This window comes from Lontra canadensis, unplaced genomic scaffold (assembly GCF_010015895.1).
Source record: "Lontra canadensis isolate GAN:19392208 unplaced genomic scaffold, GSC_riverotter_1.0 scaffold25, whole genome shotgun sequence".
Taxonomy (NCBI): domain Eukaryota; kingdom Metazoa; phylum Chordata; class Mammalia; order Carnivora; family Mustelidae; genus Lontra; species Lontra canadensis.
The window spans coordinates 2,024,947-2,041,410 of record NW_022631019.1 but is presented as its reverse complement, the minus strand read 5'-3'; the positions used below and the strand labels follow the sequence as shown (position 1 = coordinate 2,041,410).

Sequence of the window (16,464 nt, the reverse complement as noted above, 5' to 3'; positions counted from 1 at the left end):
GATGGGAACTGGATGCCCCTGGGGCTCACCTCCTCACAGGTGCCCCACTCAGTGGGGTCCCCCGAGCCCAGTGCAGCCTGCCACCCCATACCTCAATACCTGAGACCCCACCTCTGGGGGGAAGCAGAGTCCCCAGACCTATTTCGAATGCAGGAAAGAATGATTCCGCACAGCCCTGGGAGGGGGAAGGGTGAGGCATGGCTGGGAAAGCAGAAAACAGCGGTGGGCTAAGCCTAAGGGTGGGCTTGAGGGGCCACCAGGGGAGTGGGGGGCCGCTTGCTTGTTGTTGTGGGGGTCAGTCCTGCTTCCCAGGGGTGTCCGCTGACCTCTAGTATCCCCATCACTCCCCAAAGCACCAGGGTGGGCGATAAGCTTGGCACCCTGCCCAAGGACTGTGCCCAGAACAGCCCAGCTCAGCCCAAAGCAAACACCAGGTGCCAGGCCGTTCACACCCAGCTCTCTGGTCCATCCGCAAGCGAGGCTTCAGAACGGGTCCCCGACCCTCACACAACGTTCAGGTAGTGTCAGGCAGGGAACTGCCTGGCAAGCATTGTGGAGGCAGGAGAGCAGTCACCCAGGGGACCTTCCTGGTGAAGGAGGGCCCCACAGGCAACCACGAGCCTCAGCTGGGTGGCAGGGACCTTCCTGACACGACTGATGACACGGTGAAGCCCGCAAGCGCTGTGGGGGCCTCCTACTTGCCAGGCCCTTCGACTCGCTGGGGAAGATGGGCTGAGCGCTCCTTCCAGCTGCAGAAGGATCCAGACTTACTGGAGGCACCTGGAGACCACGCGGCCTGGTGCTGGCCCGACTCAGCTAGTGACCAGTGGGTCCAAGCCCTTCTGAGGCAGCTGTGGACTCCCAGGGACATCCCTGTCCCCTGCAGGGTCAGCAGGGACCCCAGCAAGGCCCACGGAAGTGTCCCGTGAGGGGTGACCTGGGGCTGAGGAGGGCATGCAGAGGACCCTCAGAGAGGGTCCTGCTTCATCCCTGAGTGGGGGCTCAGTGGGCAGACACGCTGAGGAAAGGCCTGGCCTGGGAGGGGAGCAGGTCATAGTCACAGGTGAGCAGCGGGAGAATGGCCTTTGAGGTCCGGCTCTCGTGCTTGGCCGCTGGGACGCTGTAAACCAGGAGACGAACCTCTCCAGGCTTTGGCGGGGCGGTAACTGACCACGCGTAATACCCATGGGCTCCTCTGTGCCGTGATCATTGCCACGGGAGAGGGTCCCTGGCCCATCTGCGAGCAGGCCTGAGGTGCCCCCAGGGGCGTGCAGACCCTGCAGTCCCCTCCCGGGAGCGACCACCCAGCGGCGCCCGTCAGTCAGTCACCGACCTCCTGCTCCCTCCGCAGCTGCCCCGAAGGGGTCTGTAGACCCCACAAAGGTCAGGAGCCTTGGCTCCCTGGCCAGCAAGGATGGAGCAGGACTCCAGGCGCAGGCCCGGGCTCCGAGCCCCCCTCTCGAGGTCCTGCAGCCCAGTGGGGCGGGGGTGCCCCAGGGGTGCTCTTCGTGTCAAGACTCCCGCGGAGGTTTCCCGGGAAAACAGGAAGACCCGCGGCAGCGGGGGCGGGCGGGGGGCGGGCGCGCCAGGGTCGCCCCGCCCCGGGGAGGAGCCGCCGGGAGCTGTCCGCGGTACCCGCGTCGGAGACGCTGGGCGAGGAGAGAGCGCGCGGCTTCTCCCTCTGTGTCCCCTGCAAGGCCACCACCGGCCTTGGGCCTGGCCCCACTCCCACAGGGGTGTCCCCAGTCCCGGTCCTGTCCCGCCACCCCCAGCTGGCTGCTAATATGGCCTTGGGCACGTGCACAGGCCAGCCCCATCTCTGCAGGGGGTTGAGCCCACGGAGAATGCCCGGCCCTGTCGGGGTTTCCCTATACCCTGAGCATCTGGCTGGGCTACAGGGGCAGGAGGGGGCCCTAGGAGGGCCAGACCTGGGGTAGGGCCAGGTGGGGGCCTGTAGGAGATGAAAGGCTTCTCAGATAACCAGGTCTGTGTTGAAGAGTGCGTGAGCCCCCACCCCTCCGCCAGCTCCATCTCTCCTCCCCCCGTAGCTCCTGGGCCCCAGGCCCTGGGCAATGGGGAGGAAGACTCTTGGGTCCCATCTATTCTATAGAAAAGGTCACGTAAAGACACTTCCTTTCCCTCCCTCCCTCTTGCCTCTCCTTCCCTAGAACCGCTAGATGGATGTGTTTCAACAGATTCTGAGCTGATAAAATCTTATTTATCTTCGGCTGTTGACACAGAGCCGTCTGGACTTGCCTGCTCTGGGATGTGCGTATGCCTCTGCGCCTGCAGGAAATGGTTTGCCCGAATGCTGGTGTATGCCCACCCCTGCCCTCCCCCACTCGGACCCTCCCCCTCCCTCCCCCCATCAGAGTCCACGATGGCCCAGTCTGGCTAGGAGCCCAGGGCCTGGCGGGGCTGGCGTGGGGTTGCGGGTGGCAGGCGCGGGCGGCTCTGTGGCTGTTAATTTCCTCGCGCCCGCTCCCGGCAGCTGGGTGCCCGGCACGGGCAGGTTTGGGCAGGGGAGAGCGGAGAGGTGATAATAAGTTGTCTGTCATTTTCCAGGGACGTGTAGCATCTTGCAAACCGCAAATACCGTTAACCAGCTTGGGCGAATCTGTTACAACAGATTCTGGAAGACGGGGCCTGTGGTGGGGGGAGCTCTTATTTTTTTTAATTATTTTTTTTATATAGTCCACTTTTATCTGCTTCCCATGCGTGCATGGGAGTGTGCAGTGCACGTTTCTGTCCTCTCTCTGGCTACAGGCTCCTTTGAGGACCTGCTCAAGGCCACAGACCCATCTCTCCCTAGAGAAGCTCTATGGGTTCATAGGGCAACCCCTGAGATCCACAGGGAGCCTAGGCCCACAGCCCCACTGACAGACGTCCTGGGTCCCCTTCTTTCCAGGTAAGGAGGGGCCTCCCGAGCTACATTGCTGCACCCCGTCCTGTGTTCTCTCCCATCCCGCGGAGGGGGGGCATGGGGTGGGCTCTGATACATGTAGAGGAGGCCTGGGCAGGACAATGGGGAAGCTGCCAGCCCGGTAACAATCACCCCAGCCCACTTCAGAGCCCCCAGGGTCAGGAAGCAGTGAGAGTCTGGGCAAAAGGAAAACCACGGCCAACACCCCACCTTGGCCTCAGGCCTGCTGGTTGGAGGCTCTGGGGAGCCGACCCACAGCCAATGCCTGCAGACGTGTCCGATGAAGAAGGCTGCCATAATCCCCCAAGAGCTCCTGGCTCAGGGAGGGGACAGATGCATCTGCTGACAGACTGGACAGCGGGGGCTCCCCTCGCTGGGAGCCCAGAGGATAAACTGGAGGCAGAAACAAGGCTTTGCAGGTACCAAGTGACCCTGACCATTGTCCAGGGGTGTCCCCAGAAGCTGCTACCTGGAGAGGTGGGCGTGGCCCTGGCGGGGACACACCTCAGGAGCCAGGCAGCCTGTCCCACCACATCGTAGAGCCAGGTCCCACACAAGAGAGCAGGAGCCTGGGACTCTCGGGATCTGGAGGTACCATGCCCTGGGAAATGGAGAGCGTTCCCCTCTCAGTCTCTAGGCCACAGGGCCTTGGTCCTGCCAGTCCCTCGTGGCACACATGGCTGTCGGCCAGCAGGGACACCCTCCAGTGGCTTCTGTCCTGGGCTAAGATTAGGGTGGGCAGCTGTGAGCATGGAGCTGAGCCGGAAGAGAGGTGCGTGGACACCAGACCAGGTCTGCCGTGCAGAGGAAAAGAAGTCCTGGGGGGACAACAGGTCAGGAGGGAAGGCCCCCCCCCCCAGCCGCCTGGGCATTGAGAGACACAGTGGGCACAGAGGGGATGGGAGGGCCCCGGGGGTCTGGGGACGCTGTGTGGGCTGCAGGAGAGACCGGCAGACAGTGAGCCCCGAGAGAGGGTGTCGTTACCCTGTTTCTCTAGGGCTCCCAGGGTCTCCCTCGAGGCCAGCAATCACACCAAAACCCCCTCTCCGCTGGGTCCACACACACCTGGTCTCCACCCTCAAGGTCATGTGCTGACCCCAGAGAGCTGCTTCCGAAAGCTGCCGGCTCCGCGGGGGGGAGACAGCTCCAAGACCCCTGAGCTCCACTTGTCCGCACCAGGCTTGACCCGGTCCAGGAAGACTCAAAGAGGCGTGCAGGGGACAAAGCCTGGACGCAGTGCTGGATGTGATGTGCTTCTTCCTCTGGCCTGGGGTCAGGGACAAGGGGACCAACAGGTGGGGCCCTGCCCTTGGCCTCAGTGATCCGGGCTGGGCACTGTGGGAAACTCTGGGTCTCTGTGTGGTCCTTATTCTGTAACCCAGGTGTGCCATCTGGCTTCCCCTGGGCCCCAAACATGGGACCTTGGGGGATAGAGTGGTCTGGGGACACAGCTGGGCTTGCAGAGAGCCCCAGCACCGCCACCAGGAGCCACCCTCCTGCTCCAAGGGCACAGATGGGGGCCACATCTGCAGCACCGAGATCTGCCTCGGCCAGGCCCAAACCCGGGTTCCTCTGCCCCTGAACTCAGTTTCAAGCTTTGCCAGCTGGAGAGCCCATGCCTGCGTGTCCTGGCCTCCTGGAGAAGGCAGACACTCCACTGGCTGGCCCGGTGGGGAAAGCACTCTGGCCAGGACCCAGTAAGCAGGGCTGTGAGCCAGCCCACAGAGCTGGCGGCTGGGGACAGAGCAGGGAGGCCGGCCAAACACGGGGCTCTGCTTGCCCCGGAGAATCCCCTCGATTGCCAGGGGAGAGAGTCACCCTCCCGCCCCCCGACGTGTGGCCTTTTGAGCGGGCTTGGCCTTGTCCACAGCGTCTTCTGCTCAAAGGCTAGTCACGAGATCCTCTGCCGTGGGCACACTGTCCCGAGACACACAGCTGGTCTGGCGAGCGCAGGCATGACAGGCCAGCTCCTTCCCCCAGTGTCCTGAAGCTTCCAGATCGCCTGGGGCTGAGGCCAGCCCAGAGGCAGGTGTGTCAGAGGGGGGAAGCTGCAGCCAACCAGCCACCACCGTGGGGGCCGGTGTTCAGGAGGGGACCAGAGCCGGGGTGGGTTGGCTCCAGCGGGGTGTCCCGCACACACGGCCCGAGTGCCTCTGACCCTCCTGCCACAGAAGCTGCAGGCTGCGTCTCCACTGCAGACCTCAGCTCAGGAGGTGCCCTCTGGCCAGGAAGCCGCGCCGGCAGTGTCTTCAGTCTAAAACTGCACTCAGCCAGCAGGAGAGGAGCCCGTGGCATCTCTAGTGAGCTCCGGGACACCCTAGACGTGTGTGTGTGTGGGGGGGTCATTTCCCAGCGTTTAAAGCAACAGTTGGGCTGGAACAAGTTTTCATTGAACCTTGTAAATACGCAAGGATATGCGTGGGGCGAGGAGAGTTTTGGCCCCTGAACATCTCGGCCTCTGCAGAGAGCAGTGGCTCCGGGTGCCAGGAGGAGACGGGCCCACACGGCCTGATTTCATTCCCCCCATGAGGAGTGGGGAGAGGGCACCGTGCCCTGTGCCCCATGGCAATGGTGGAGGAGGCAGATCTGCCATCCCCGGGGGAACCTGGGCTTATGGCCACTGCGGGGTCCCCCAACAACCTCTGAACGTCTACTTCACTGAAGCCCAGGGTGCTGGCCACTTTTTCAAGGGGGCTCTCTGGCTCTAACATGAGCCGTAGCGTCACAGCCCTGTGGCCCCCCTGGGGGTATGGGGGCCTTTCACATGCAGCCTGGGCCTGCCCCGCCCCCTCAAGGGAGCAGCTCCTCTTTCCAGTTCTGACACCCTAGGCTTTCTGCCCCCTCCTCCTCCTGGGGCTGCCTGGACAAAGCCCAGGTCTGTCCGAGGGGCTTCCACCTAGAGGCCAGGGGAGCCGTGGCCATGGGAATTCTGAGGCCTGGGATCCATGAACTTGAGCTTGGCTTCCAAGTTTGGGATCTGAGAGAATCCTGACACAGATTTCCCCCACAACTGACCACGGAAAATCTCCCCTGGCTGCTTGACCGAGACCCTCACCCAGAGGCCCCCAGGGCCAGAGGAGACGATGCCCAGAAGAAGCTTTCCTCCTCCAGAGAGGCTACTGACCCCAGGGGTTGGGGAGCCCGGCTGGGAGATGCACAGGGAGGGGTGGGGACTGGTGGCGGCCCCAGCCTCTCCTGCATGCACACCATTCCTTCCTCTGCTGGTCAGCCAGGAGTGTCCCATAAGGCAGCTTCTTGGAGAATGGTCATTTGTCAACCCACAGCAGGCAGGGAGGACGGGCGCCGGACCCTCCCTGGGGGGTGGCAGCTGTCACTCACTCATGGGCAAGCAGGAACCCCAGGCTCCTGGGGCTCAGATGGATGCTCTGGGCCTCTGAGGGTCAGCCTGTCTCCCCGGCAGCTCAATGGGGTCCCGGGACGTCCTCAGAGCTAGAAGACTGCTCACTCAGAGCGCCCCTACACTCACAGGGGCGCACAGATGCTCCCCCCAGGCTGCTTGATGAAAGCCAGAGCTCGGGACCCCCTCTCCTCCTGCCTTTCCTGGGCCTCGGTGTCCCTACCATGACTGCCGGGAGGCTGGGCCTCTCCTGCACACCGGGGTGGGGGTAGGGGGGTGGCCAGCCCCCGTCACAGTCAGCACTGTCAGATGGACATTCTAAAATCTACGGAGCTATATCCATTTTGGGAACCAGTCCCAGAAAATAGAATTCTTCATAAAACATTGATTGTATCAGAACACATGGACACCTACCCCCCCAGGGGGCTCTCCCTCGAGGCTCCTACAGGAGCCCAGGTGGGGAGGGATACAGGCTGTCCTGGGCGCACCCCTCAGCCCCTGGGACTCAGGGCTTCCCGGCCCCACTGGGGCCTCCAAGGCCAAGCTCTGTGATCTCCGGGCCCTGGGGCTCCAGCTACACAGATGGAGAGAGAAGAGGTGATGCCCGGCTCAGGCCAGGAACCGCGGCCAGCCTGCAGGACACAGGTCTGCCCCGGGACCCGCCCACAGTGCAATCCGTGCAGTCTCCCCTGCTCTCTCCTCAGCCGTCTCCACGACAGACAGAGCCCTTGCCTGGCCTTAAATTCGTGTAATTGCTTCTGGTGCCAGTAAAAGGTATTAATTCCACTTATGCATTCCATAAACTTTAAGGATAACGCAATTGATACCGTGATCGTGTTGGGACACCTCCGCTATTATTTTCCTGCTTGCAAACCTCTGAGGGGCTGGAAAGTTTTCTCCTGAATCCATTAGTGTTGACTCAGCCACACTCTGCCAAGAACCCTGGGGAGAGCCTTTGAGCCTCCCCGCTGCCTGCTTTCCCTGGGACCCTTCCCCGCCAGGAGGGTGGTGTTCACCCTGTGTGCACTGGCTCACCCCTGGGACGGATGGGCTGGCGTTCACCCACGGTCATGTGTGCGACAGCTGGAGGCCACTCACGGGGGGGGGGGGCACGTGGAGCCCCCCCAGGGACTCACTGAGCCCTCCTCCCACCCTGGTCCACCCTCACTGGCCTGCCTCACACTGCCCGGCTGGACCAGGGCTCCAGCCATACAAGCCTCTTGGCTGACCTCGGAGTCCCCTCCCACACCTCCCAAAACGCGAGGGCAGTCCCCTTCCCTGGCAAGGCCCAACCTGGGAGTCAGAGGAGATGGAGCAGAGCAAGCTGGCTAGCATCCAGATGCCCCATCATCGGGCTGCTCCTCAGGACTCCTGGGACCAGCTGTCCGTGTCATTGCCAGCCCCTGGGGGGCCCCGGGACAGGAGTGGCCGTCAGGGCCCAGAGGCCAGGCTGGAGTGTGCTGGGTTTGGAGACAGGGACAAAGGCACGAACACTGCCATCCCTGGCTGGGGTCTTTACTGCCCACAGGGCCAAAGAGCATCATTGCCCAGGGGGACCAGCCCCCGAGCACAGCCCTGACCATCTAGCATGTGTCTCCCCACAAAGCTCCTGACACAGGACAAGCCCCAGACAGAACAACCCCAGAGCGGCCATGTGTGGGTGCTTCCTAGGCACGAGGCCCTGTCCGCAGCCGTCCCAGGAGCCAGCGCGCTTGTCTACAGGGACCCGTCAGGCTACAGCCCTGTAGCAGATCCGAGGCCTGAACCTTGCCTGGTTTAGAACCTCGGAGGCTGAACACACACCCTTCCCGTGCTCTGCAATGCGCCACCCGGCCGTCCTGGCCTCCTGTGGGGGAAGAGGCCTTTGTCGAGCCCTGGGTGGCGACCAGAAGGGGCCGGCACCTGGGCACACGTGTCTGTGTGCATGGGTGTAGTCTCACGTGTGCATGGAGCGTGTGCATGGCTTCCCAGTTGTGCAAGGCGCCTCGTGTGCGAGCTTCGTGTGAGCACGCTGGCCTACGAGCGGAGGGCTCGCCTCGGGGCTCAGGGAGCACACGTGTGAGATCTGGTCGCAGAGGGACCACCTGGGGCCGGGGGCACTCGCCGGGGGCCTTGGCCAGGCAGAGGCCAAAGACCCCATTAACAGCTGTGGTCCCCATGAGGACCGGAGAGGGTGTTTTTCCCGAGCGAGGAGAGGAGTGAAGGCAACAGTCAATTTGGAATTGTACTTGAGAAAAATACGAATTATCTATCAGTTACCAGCCGGCCAGCATGGCGGGGGCCACGCGGGGCGGGGTGCCAAGGCCCAGACGTGCGGCCAGGAAGCAAGTCTGGGCAGCGCCCGCGCAGCCAGACCCCCAGAGCTGGGAGCAGGCGGGCTGCCCGGTGGTCCCCATCCGGCACCGTGAGCCTGCCCGCCCCCTCCCCGGGCAGGGAAAGGAGCCTGCGGGGCGTCTGCTCCCAGAGAGCCGAGGAGCCAAAAATCTCATTATCAATGTCTGTCGCACCTCCACCCCTGCACTGATGAGGGCTTGGGGCGGGCTGTGCACCAGCAGCTCACGCTCCCCTCCCCCAGCACGGCTGCAAGAGAGCAGACGCGGGGGTGGGATGGGGTGAGGGGTGGTCAGAGCTTGGGGGCAGAGCTGCTGGGCACAGGTGAGCCTACCCTGCCCCGGGCGTGACTGGCCGGGGCCGACTCCATGCAGCCACGTGGGGCCAGACAACCGTGACCCACCATGGGCCCTCTAGTCCTAACGCTGAACCTCTGACAGGAGAGGTGGAAGCAACTGGGGTGGGTTGGCAGAGACCCCAGGCAGGCGGTGGGGGCACAGTCAGCAGAGGGGCAGCTCCTGTCCCTCCCTGAGGACCAGCTCAGACCATCTACAGCACTCCAAGTCCCCCAAGACCCTGCAGAGACCCCACCAGCATCCTCAAACAGCAGAGAGAAAGAGCCAGGACCCCCCCCCCCAAGGCTTGCCAAGATTCCTAGGGGCCCAGCAGCTCAGGTCTTGGTGCCAGTTTTGGTGTGGGAGGGGCTGGGACCTGAGAGGCCAGGGAAAGGGCTTAGGAAACAGTATGAGCATGGACGTGGAGAGGAAGTGAGCCTCCTGTCGCCAGAGGTGTGTAAGACATCTCCTGACAGCCAAACCTCAAATCTGGGGTCGGGGGACCAGAACCGTACAGGCAATAAGAGAATCCCCCAGTGGGTACAGCCGTTGCCCAACAACCTCACCCAGGAGGACCAGCTCGAGGGCACCCGGCCGGGCCCTGCGTGCGGCTACGGAGACACTAATACCCGCTCCTGCTGCACTAGCCCCGGCTGCAGGGACGGCGTCCCCTCTGAAGAGCAACAGCGGCATCAGGGAAGCACGAGGACGAGGACGAGGGGTGGGGCCCTGAACCGGGTGCCCCGCAGCCAGCAATGGTCAGGGAGGGGGGCCCAGCCAGAGCGAGAACCAGAGACAGCCGCAGGGACCCCCGGGCCTTGGATCCCAGACCCGGACTGGCCCCTGCAGAGCCAGACGGGTCTGCCTGTGGATCCACGCCCCTCCAGCCCCCCAGGAGCGTGGGAAAACCACAACCTGGCCGGCAGGGCAGTGGGGGTCGTGAGACCCTGTTCTTCATGCGGCCAAGCCTCAGGGTCCCCTGCTCTGTGCTCACCAGCCCCGCGGGGCCTTCTCTGTCCAGGGGCCATTTCCAGAGGCTGGGGGAGACCTCGGAGCTGCTGTTCCCTGGAAGGGGTGAGGCTGCCCCACGGCCAGGACCTGCTCGGTGTCCCCAGGGCAGGGTCCTGGCAAGCGTCCTCATCCTTCTCCTGTGTGGGGGCAGGAGAGCTGGAGGGCCCCCGCGGCTGCCTTTCCTGCCAATGCCCCGTGTGCCCTAGTCTCAGCAGCGAGCCTGTGGTCTGTCCCTGGGGGTCTCAGAGTCCCTGCCCCCCACAGCCCTGTCGTCCGTCTCCCAGCTGCACCCACCTCCGTCAGGAACCTAGAGCCCCAACCCGGAAAGCCAGTCCCCCGGACGAGCACTTCCTACCTGCCTAACACCAGCGAGCTGCTTGCCCTCCCCTCCGCTTTCCAGAGTCAAGGTAAACTCGGAGCACCCCAGGGGGCCGGGCGCACAGCATCCAAGCTGGCGGAATCCCCGCGGGGGGCCAGAATGCTGCCGCGTGCAGGGCGGGTACAGGGCCGAGGCAAGGCCCGAGTCCACAGCGCCCGTGGACTCCCACCCCACCCCCCGACTTCCCGGTCGCACACTGGTGCTCGCAGATGACAGCCCAGAGGCCGGGCAGGCAAAGCCCCAGCCTGCCGGCCACCAGACAGGAGACGTCCCTGCCCACGGCACTGCCTGGAAGAGGCGGCTGCTCACCGCTCACCGTTCACCTGGACGGCATTCTCGCCCGGACCGGACTCGAGCCCCACCGCAGCGTGGGGATGCCAGTGGTCCGTCTCCGTCCCATGGACCTCGCTGCTGAGCTGAGTCTGCCCCTCTGGGGCCCCGCGGAGGCTGGCCACTCTGCCCGCACGTCCGAGGGGTGGGCACGCCCAGAGTGCCCAGCCCCAGACCCGCCTCCTGCCCAACGCTCCTCCCGGCGGTGGTGGGCCAGGCGGGAGCCCTGTGCGGACACCTGGCTGGTCCTCCCTTGCTGCCCAGCCGGCCGGCCCGGGGGACGATCGGCCCTTCCCACCCCACACCCCGCGGATGCCCCTGGGAGCAGGGGCGCCACTCACCGTCCAGGTGGCTGACTTGGCCGTGCTGGACTGCTGGAAGGTGACGTCGAAGTGGTGGGGGCCGGGGTAGTCGGTGTTGGAGGGGATGGCCGGTGCGGGTGACATGGTGTCGAAGGTGGAGCTGGGCTGCGCGTAGGGCGAGTGGGTGGGCACGCTGGCAGTGTGCTCCGGGGTGTAGGGGCTGGCCGAGGCCGCGCGGCCGCTCATCTGGTCCATGGTGCTGCTCAGCAGATTGAACTGGGACTAGCGTGGGAAGGGGGAGGGAGGGGGACACACAGTCAGGCTGGAGAATGGAAGCGCGGCCGGAGGTGTCCTGTTACAGGAGCCTTAAAGGGCCAGCAGCGCAGTCATCCCAAATATTTCCCGCCCCCCCCCCCAACCCGACAGGTCACTGCCTGTGTTGGGATAAACTGACATACTCACCTCGCCCTACCCCCTCCCCCTCCATCAGCCTCCCCGCGCCAGGGCTTCTGGGTTCCACGAGCGCACCTGGAGGGCAGCTGCTGGGGAGGGGGAGGCTCCCTGCCCCTGGACCTCCTGCCGGGAGGTGGGCTCAGGCTTGGGGGGCAGTATCCCCGTCGCCGGACCCCCACCCCCGGCACAGCATGAAGTAGGGAGACCCTGGGCTCAGGGAGGCAGACAGGGCAGGGGGTGGCCCCAGGGTGTGGGGCCCAGGGTCCCCTTCTGCCACCCACAGCCTCTGTGCTAACCCGGCCCTGGGAGCGCAGCCCCTCCCCCCGGGGCCACACCCGCAGGAACACAGTGTGGAAGCATCCCCAGCTGCCCTCTCAGGGTCAGTCCCTGCCTGGAGCTCAAGGAGGCCCCAGCAAAGGAGGGGGAGGATGGATCAGATCCCTCCTGGAGGGCCAGCAGGGAAGACATCTTTCCCAACCTGGAGGCGTCCACCGGAGGTGGGTCGGGTCGGGGTACAGGGCTGCTGGTACTGGCCAGAGGGGCTTCTAGGCACAAACATGAAAGCTGCCCTCCCTCTGTGCCCAGATGGCCATGATGGCCATGTGGTTTATTTTAATCCTCTCTGTGGGCCTGAGGTGGACACTGTTACTATCCCATTTTACAGATGAGGACAAGGACACTGAGGCATGGAGGGGGAGTGATTTGCCTGGGGTGAGGCGGTGGCTCCAGCCACCCTCAAGGCAGCCACCCTGAGAGGGCATTGCAGGGGACGGCCAAACAGGGGCAGAGGGTCCGAGGCCCCCCTTGGGGGGGCAGAGGCAGACTAGCAGCCAGTGCAGGAAGTAGGGAGACTCGGGGCCCAGGGGAAGCTCGCCCTGCAGCCCCCCTCCACCGGCCTGCTTCCTGCAAGCCGCAAAGCACAGGAGTGCGGAGGGACCGGCTGCTCAGCTGCTTCCGCCCCCACCCCCGGGGGTCTCCTTCTCCATCGGGAGCTGGGGTTCCTCCCGCTTGGCACCCCCAGGAAAGGCACACATCCGCCTGTCTGGTCTGTTAGTGACAAGGATCTTTAGAGCTTCTACAGAATGCTCAGTACAAGGGATGCTGGAGGGGGAGGGAGGTGACAGGTAACAGGTGACATTGTTATTGAAGCCCTGGTTTGGGGTCCGCTGGAGCGCAGGCCGGTGCTTTCCTTGGATGCTGCAGCCCCTGCCCAGGCCTGGCTGAAGCTGCCATCCGGAGGGCCCCTTGGCGCGGGGGAGGGGTTGATCCATGTGGGGCCTTGTCCACCACCAGCTGGACAGGAGACCCTTGCAGGGCACCCTAAGAACCCCTTCCCGCTCTGGCCCCCACCACCTTCCTAGCTTCCTGCGCCTTCTCCTGTCCCCTGGGGAGCACCCCCCAATGACCGGCAAGTGGAGAGAGGCAGGTCCGCGGGTCAGAATGGTACCGACAACTGCCCCAATTAAGGAGTGACGAAACAGCCAGGGGGACCACAGCCTTGCCAGAAGTGCACTTGCTGGGAGACCTGCTGTGGGGTCCCTGCAGAGAGGCTGGGCAGTGGGCTCAGGGGCTGGGAGGGGCTGGGGGCCACAGTGACGGGGAGCCCCGCTTCCTTGGGGCATGAGGAAGGTGCTCTAGGAGTCACTGTGCGGATGGGAGCCCAGAGCTGGGGACCTTTTCTAAACCGAGGAAATGCAGGCTTTGAATAGGCGAGTTGTGTGTTATGCAGAACGTGGCTTGTGGCTCGATAAAGGATAAAGCGATTTTAAACAAGACAGGCAGCAGAGGAACCAGCCTCCCATTCCATGTGGGGCCCCACTGGGGGACACCCCCTACCCTGCGCCCCCCCATCCCAAGGGCACATCGCTTCCCTGTCCCCTCCCAGCCTCTGGTTTCTGTCTCCCTACAGGACTGCGGGCCTCACAACGACCACCACATGTCCTCACGCGTGGGACTGTCCAGTACGCAGGCACTGGCCACACGGGCACGTGGAGCATGGCCGTGGCGAGCCAGGGGCGCGCGCAGCACCCGGACTTTGGACACTCGGTGCCACGAGGAAACGTAAAAAGGAAGGATCCACGCTCGGCTTCACACTGAGCACGCACCGAAACGCGCATCATCCCAATACATGGCGCACATTATTACATTGTTTCCATGGATTTCCTTTTACTGGTTTTCTACGTGGCTGCTGGAAAGTGCAAAATCACCCCAAGGGCCTTCTGCTGGAGGGCGCTGGACCCTGAGCATCTGCCCCAGGAGCTCCAGCCTCATCCCCCCGCCCTGCCTCACCTTCCTGGGTTCCAAGCTCCTCCCCGGTGAGGGGCACTGCACGGAAGAGGAAGGGGAAAGGAAGGAAGAAAGGAAGGAAGGAGGGAGGGAGGGGAGGGTAAGAAGGATGGGGCACGAACCGGCCCTCCTGCTCAACCAAGCTGAGAGCCCCATGGGTCCTGGGCTGGGGAAGACGGGGTGTCAGCCTGCTCCCCACTCCAGAGTCCCCATGACCTCTCTCTTCCAGGACAAGCCAAGGCCCCACGGAGTGAGCAGTGAGCAGCTTCCCTGTGGCCACCCAAGGGCTCAGTGAGGACAGCCCACGGCTCAGGACTGTTGTCCTCGCTCCATCCCCAACAGGAGGACAGCCCAGGCCAGCAGGGCAAAGGACCCCTGTTTAGGAGAAATGAGAGGCAGGCCCATGATGGCAACATTGTTCAGATTTTAACTTGTCCACATTCTTTCCCAATCTGAGGTGGGTGCCAGGGAATTAGTCACTGAACCAAAAGAGCCGGCTGATAGCATCTGGGCGGGCGCAGCAGCCACGAGGCAGGAGGGAGCCGGAGGCTTCCAGCAGGCAGGTCCCCCAGAGATGCGAGGGAAGAGCTCCGCACACAACACCCGGGTCGGGCTGCAGGCTCCCTCCCTCCCTCCCTTTGCCAACAGAGAGAGCCTGTCCCAGGCAGCCGGGAGCACACAGCCCTCTGACCCACAGCACTTCGCTGACCCGGTGTCTGGGGAACTACCCCCTCCCAGGGGAGTAGGGGACGGCGGCACCTTGTTGGGTCACTGGGCAGGTGATAGCTGTCCCTTCGAGTCCTTCTTGGGGTCCTGTCCCCCCAGGAACACCTCTGACTGCACCCCCAGGTGCTGTGTGGGGCCGACTGTGTGGGTGACCCCGCTGGTCGGATGTGGATGTGTGAGCCTGTGTGTGACTCCCTTCCTTCCCTCCCTTTGCATTCCTTCCTAATGGAGATGGGGAGGGCCGTGGGGGACCAGCCCCTCACTCTCCTGAACCTGCCCGACACAGCCTCACGGAAGCTGGGGAGCAGCTCGTCCAGACCAGAGGCCCCTGGAAGCTGGGGTGAGACCCGCTTGGCAGGAGGAGGAACCTGGGCAAAACGAGGACTTTTTTGGTTTGTTTTGCTTTCAATCAGAGCTCCCAAGAGAGTGGGCTAATTAGGACATGCCCGGCCCCAGGCGGCCCACATGTGCCTACATGTGCGTGTAGAGCTCCTGGGCCCGACCCAAGGAGGGCTGCGAGCAAGCAGGCGGGGGTGCAGATGCCGTGGTGGCCTCCCCTCTGGGTCGGGGCAGACGATGAGCCGAGAGGATGAGCCGGGCCTGCCTCTGAGGCGGGCAGGCAGGGTCGGGCTCTGGGGGTGGGGGGTGGCCTGGCTGGGGCAGGAGGGAGCCTCTCCTCCCAGATCCCCATGTGCTTGCTGGAGGGTCCGTGGGGACGACCTGGGAGCTCCCTCCACCAAGGGGAGATAGGCTCCCCAAGGCTCTCTGTCCGTTTGCTCCACAAACATGCTTTCTGCGGCTCTCTGCCGACTTGCGGGGACACTGTGCAGGGCAGAGAAGGTCAACCTGCCCTCGGGACACATGCAGGGTGCTCAGCTCTGCAGGGACCTAGCTGGGCTCCCATGGTCAGCTCCTCTCAGACCAGGATCCCCGGTGGGCCCATTTCTGCTCAGGCAAGGGCATGCACAGGTCTGGGGGGCCACGCGCTCATGGGTGTTCACACACAGGGCTCAAGACCCACACAGGGATGGGGCAAGGGGCTTAGACCTCAGTCCGCCAAGGGAAGGGGCCACTGGATGGATGAGGGTGAGTGGAGACCGCCCCCCCCCGCACCCCGCTCCGTGGATGACCTGGGCTGTGTCTGAGCACCTGCTCTCCTCTGGAAGAGAAGCTGGACTGCCGGGGCCTCAGAGTCCCAGGCAAGGAGAATGCTTCCCCGAGGACCAGCAGGGGGAGGACGAGGGGAAGCCCCTGGGGTGCAGCTGTCCCGGCTTCCAGCCCACCCGGCCCTGCCGCCGCATCTGCAGCTGGGGGTCCTCTTCTCCCCTGCGGATCTGCTGGGGGTCTCCCCAGCAGCCATAGCAGAGACTAGCTCCCCCCGAGCTGGAGACAGTCACAGGAGAGAGCTGTTGGCACTCCCACGTGGGGACACTCTGGCCCGTCTCAGCCTTCAACCCCATCCCCAGACCCTGCTGCTTTGATCCATCCCACACCCAGGGGGTGGCAAAGAACAGGGGCCTGGTTGGGGGTCAGAGGCCTCACCTCCCGTGCACCCCCACCCCCATAGGCAGCAGAGGGTCTGGCCTGCCCACTGGTCCTCCTGCCCCGGGAACTCAGCTCAGCCCAGCCCCACAGCCCCACCTGTCAGACATCCTAGCCCAAGCTCCCAGCGCCCTTTGCTGGCCAAGCCAGTGTTGGGGTTCCCTACAGCTGATTAAGAGATGGTGACTGGGTTGGCTATCCCAGAACATGGGCTCTCCTGGCCAACCCACTGCCCGCCTACAGGCCTATCTGTGTGCCCAGGTCCGGGATGAGTGCCGCCCACAAGGACCACGTCCTGGGGCAAAAGCAGAGAGACAGAAGGGACTTCCCAGGTCCAGCAGGGCAGAGCAGGGCTCCGAGGTCAGGAGACGTAGGGGCTGAGGTCCCAGTCCCACCTGTGTGACCCAGCGTGGTACTCCACCTCCCATCTGTAAAGTAGGGGTGAAGCCATAGGTCGGTTATGGGGATCAGGAGAGTCCAGAAAGGCT

The 16,464-nt window shown here is 64.0% G+C and overlaps 1 protein-coding gene across 9 annotated transcripts in view; it reads right to left on the bottom strand.

Moving 5' to 3' along the window:
- The window catches only part of TP73 (tumor protein p73), a 59,099-nt gene that overhangs the window by 7,897 nt on the left and 34,738 nt on the right, over window positions 1-16,464 (bottom strand). For 8 of the 9 annotated variants that reach the window (XM_032863226.1, XM_032863224.1, XM_032863227.1 and 5 more), the window contains exon 4: window positions 11,009-11,251. The exons of the other annotated variant lie outside the window; for it this stretch is intronic. In XM_032863226.1, the coding sequence (XP_032719117.1) occupies window positions 11,009-11,251 (243 nt within the window). The remainder of the gene's footprint in view (window positions 1-11,008; window positions 11,252-16,464) is intronic. 9 annotated transcript variants of the gene reach the window in all.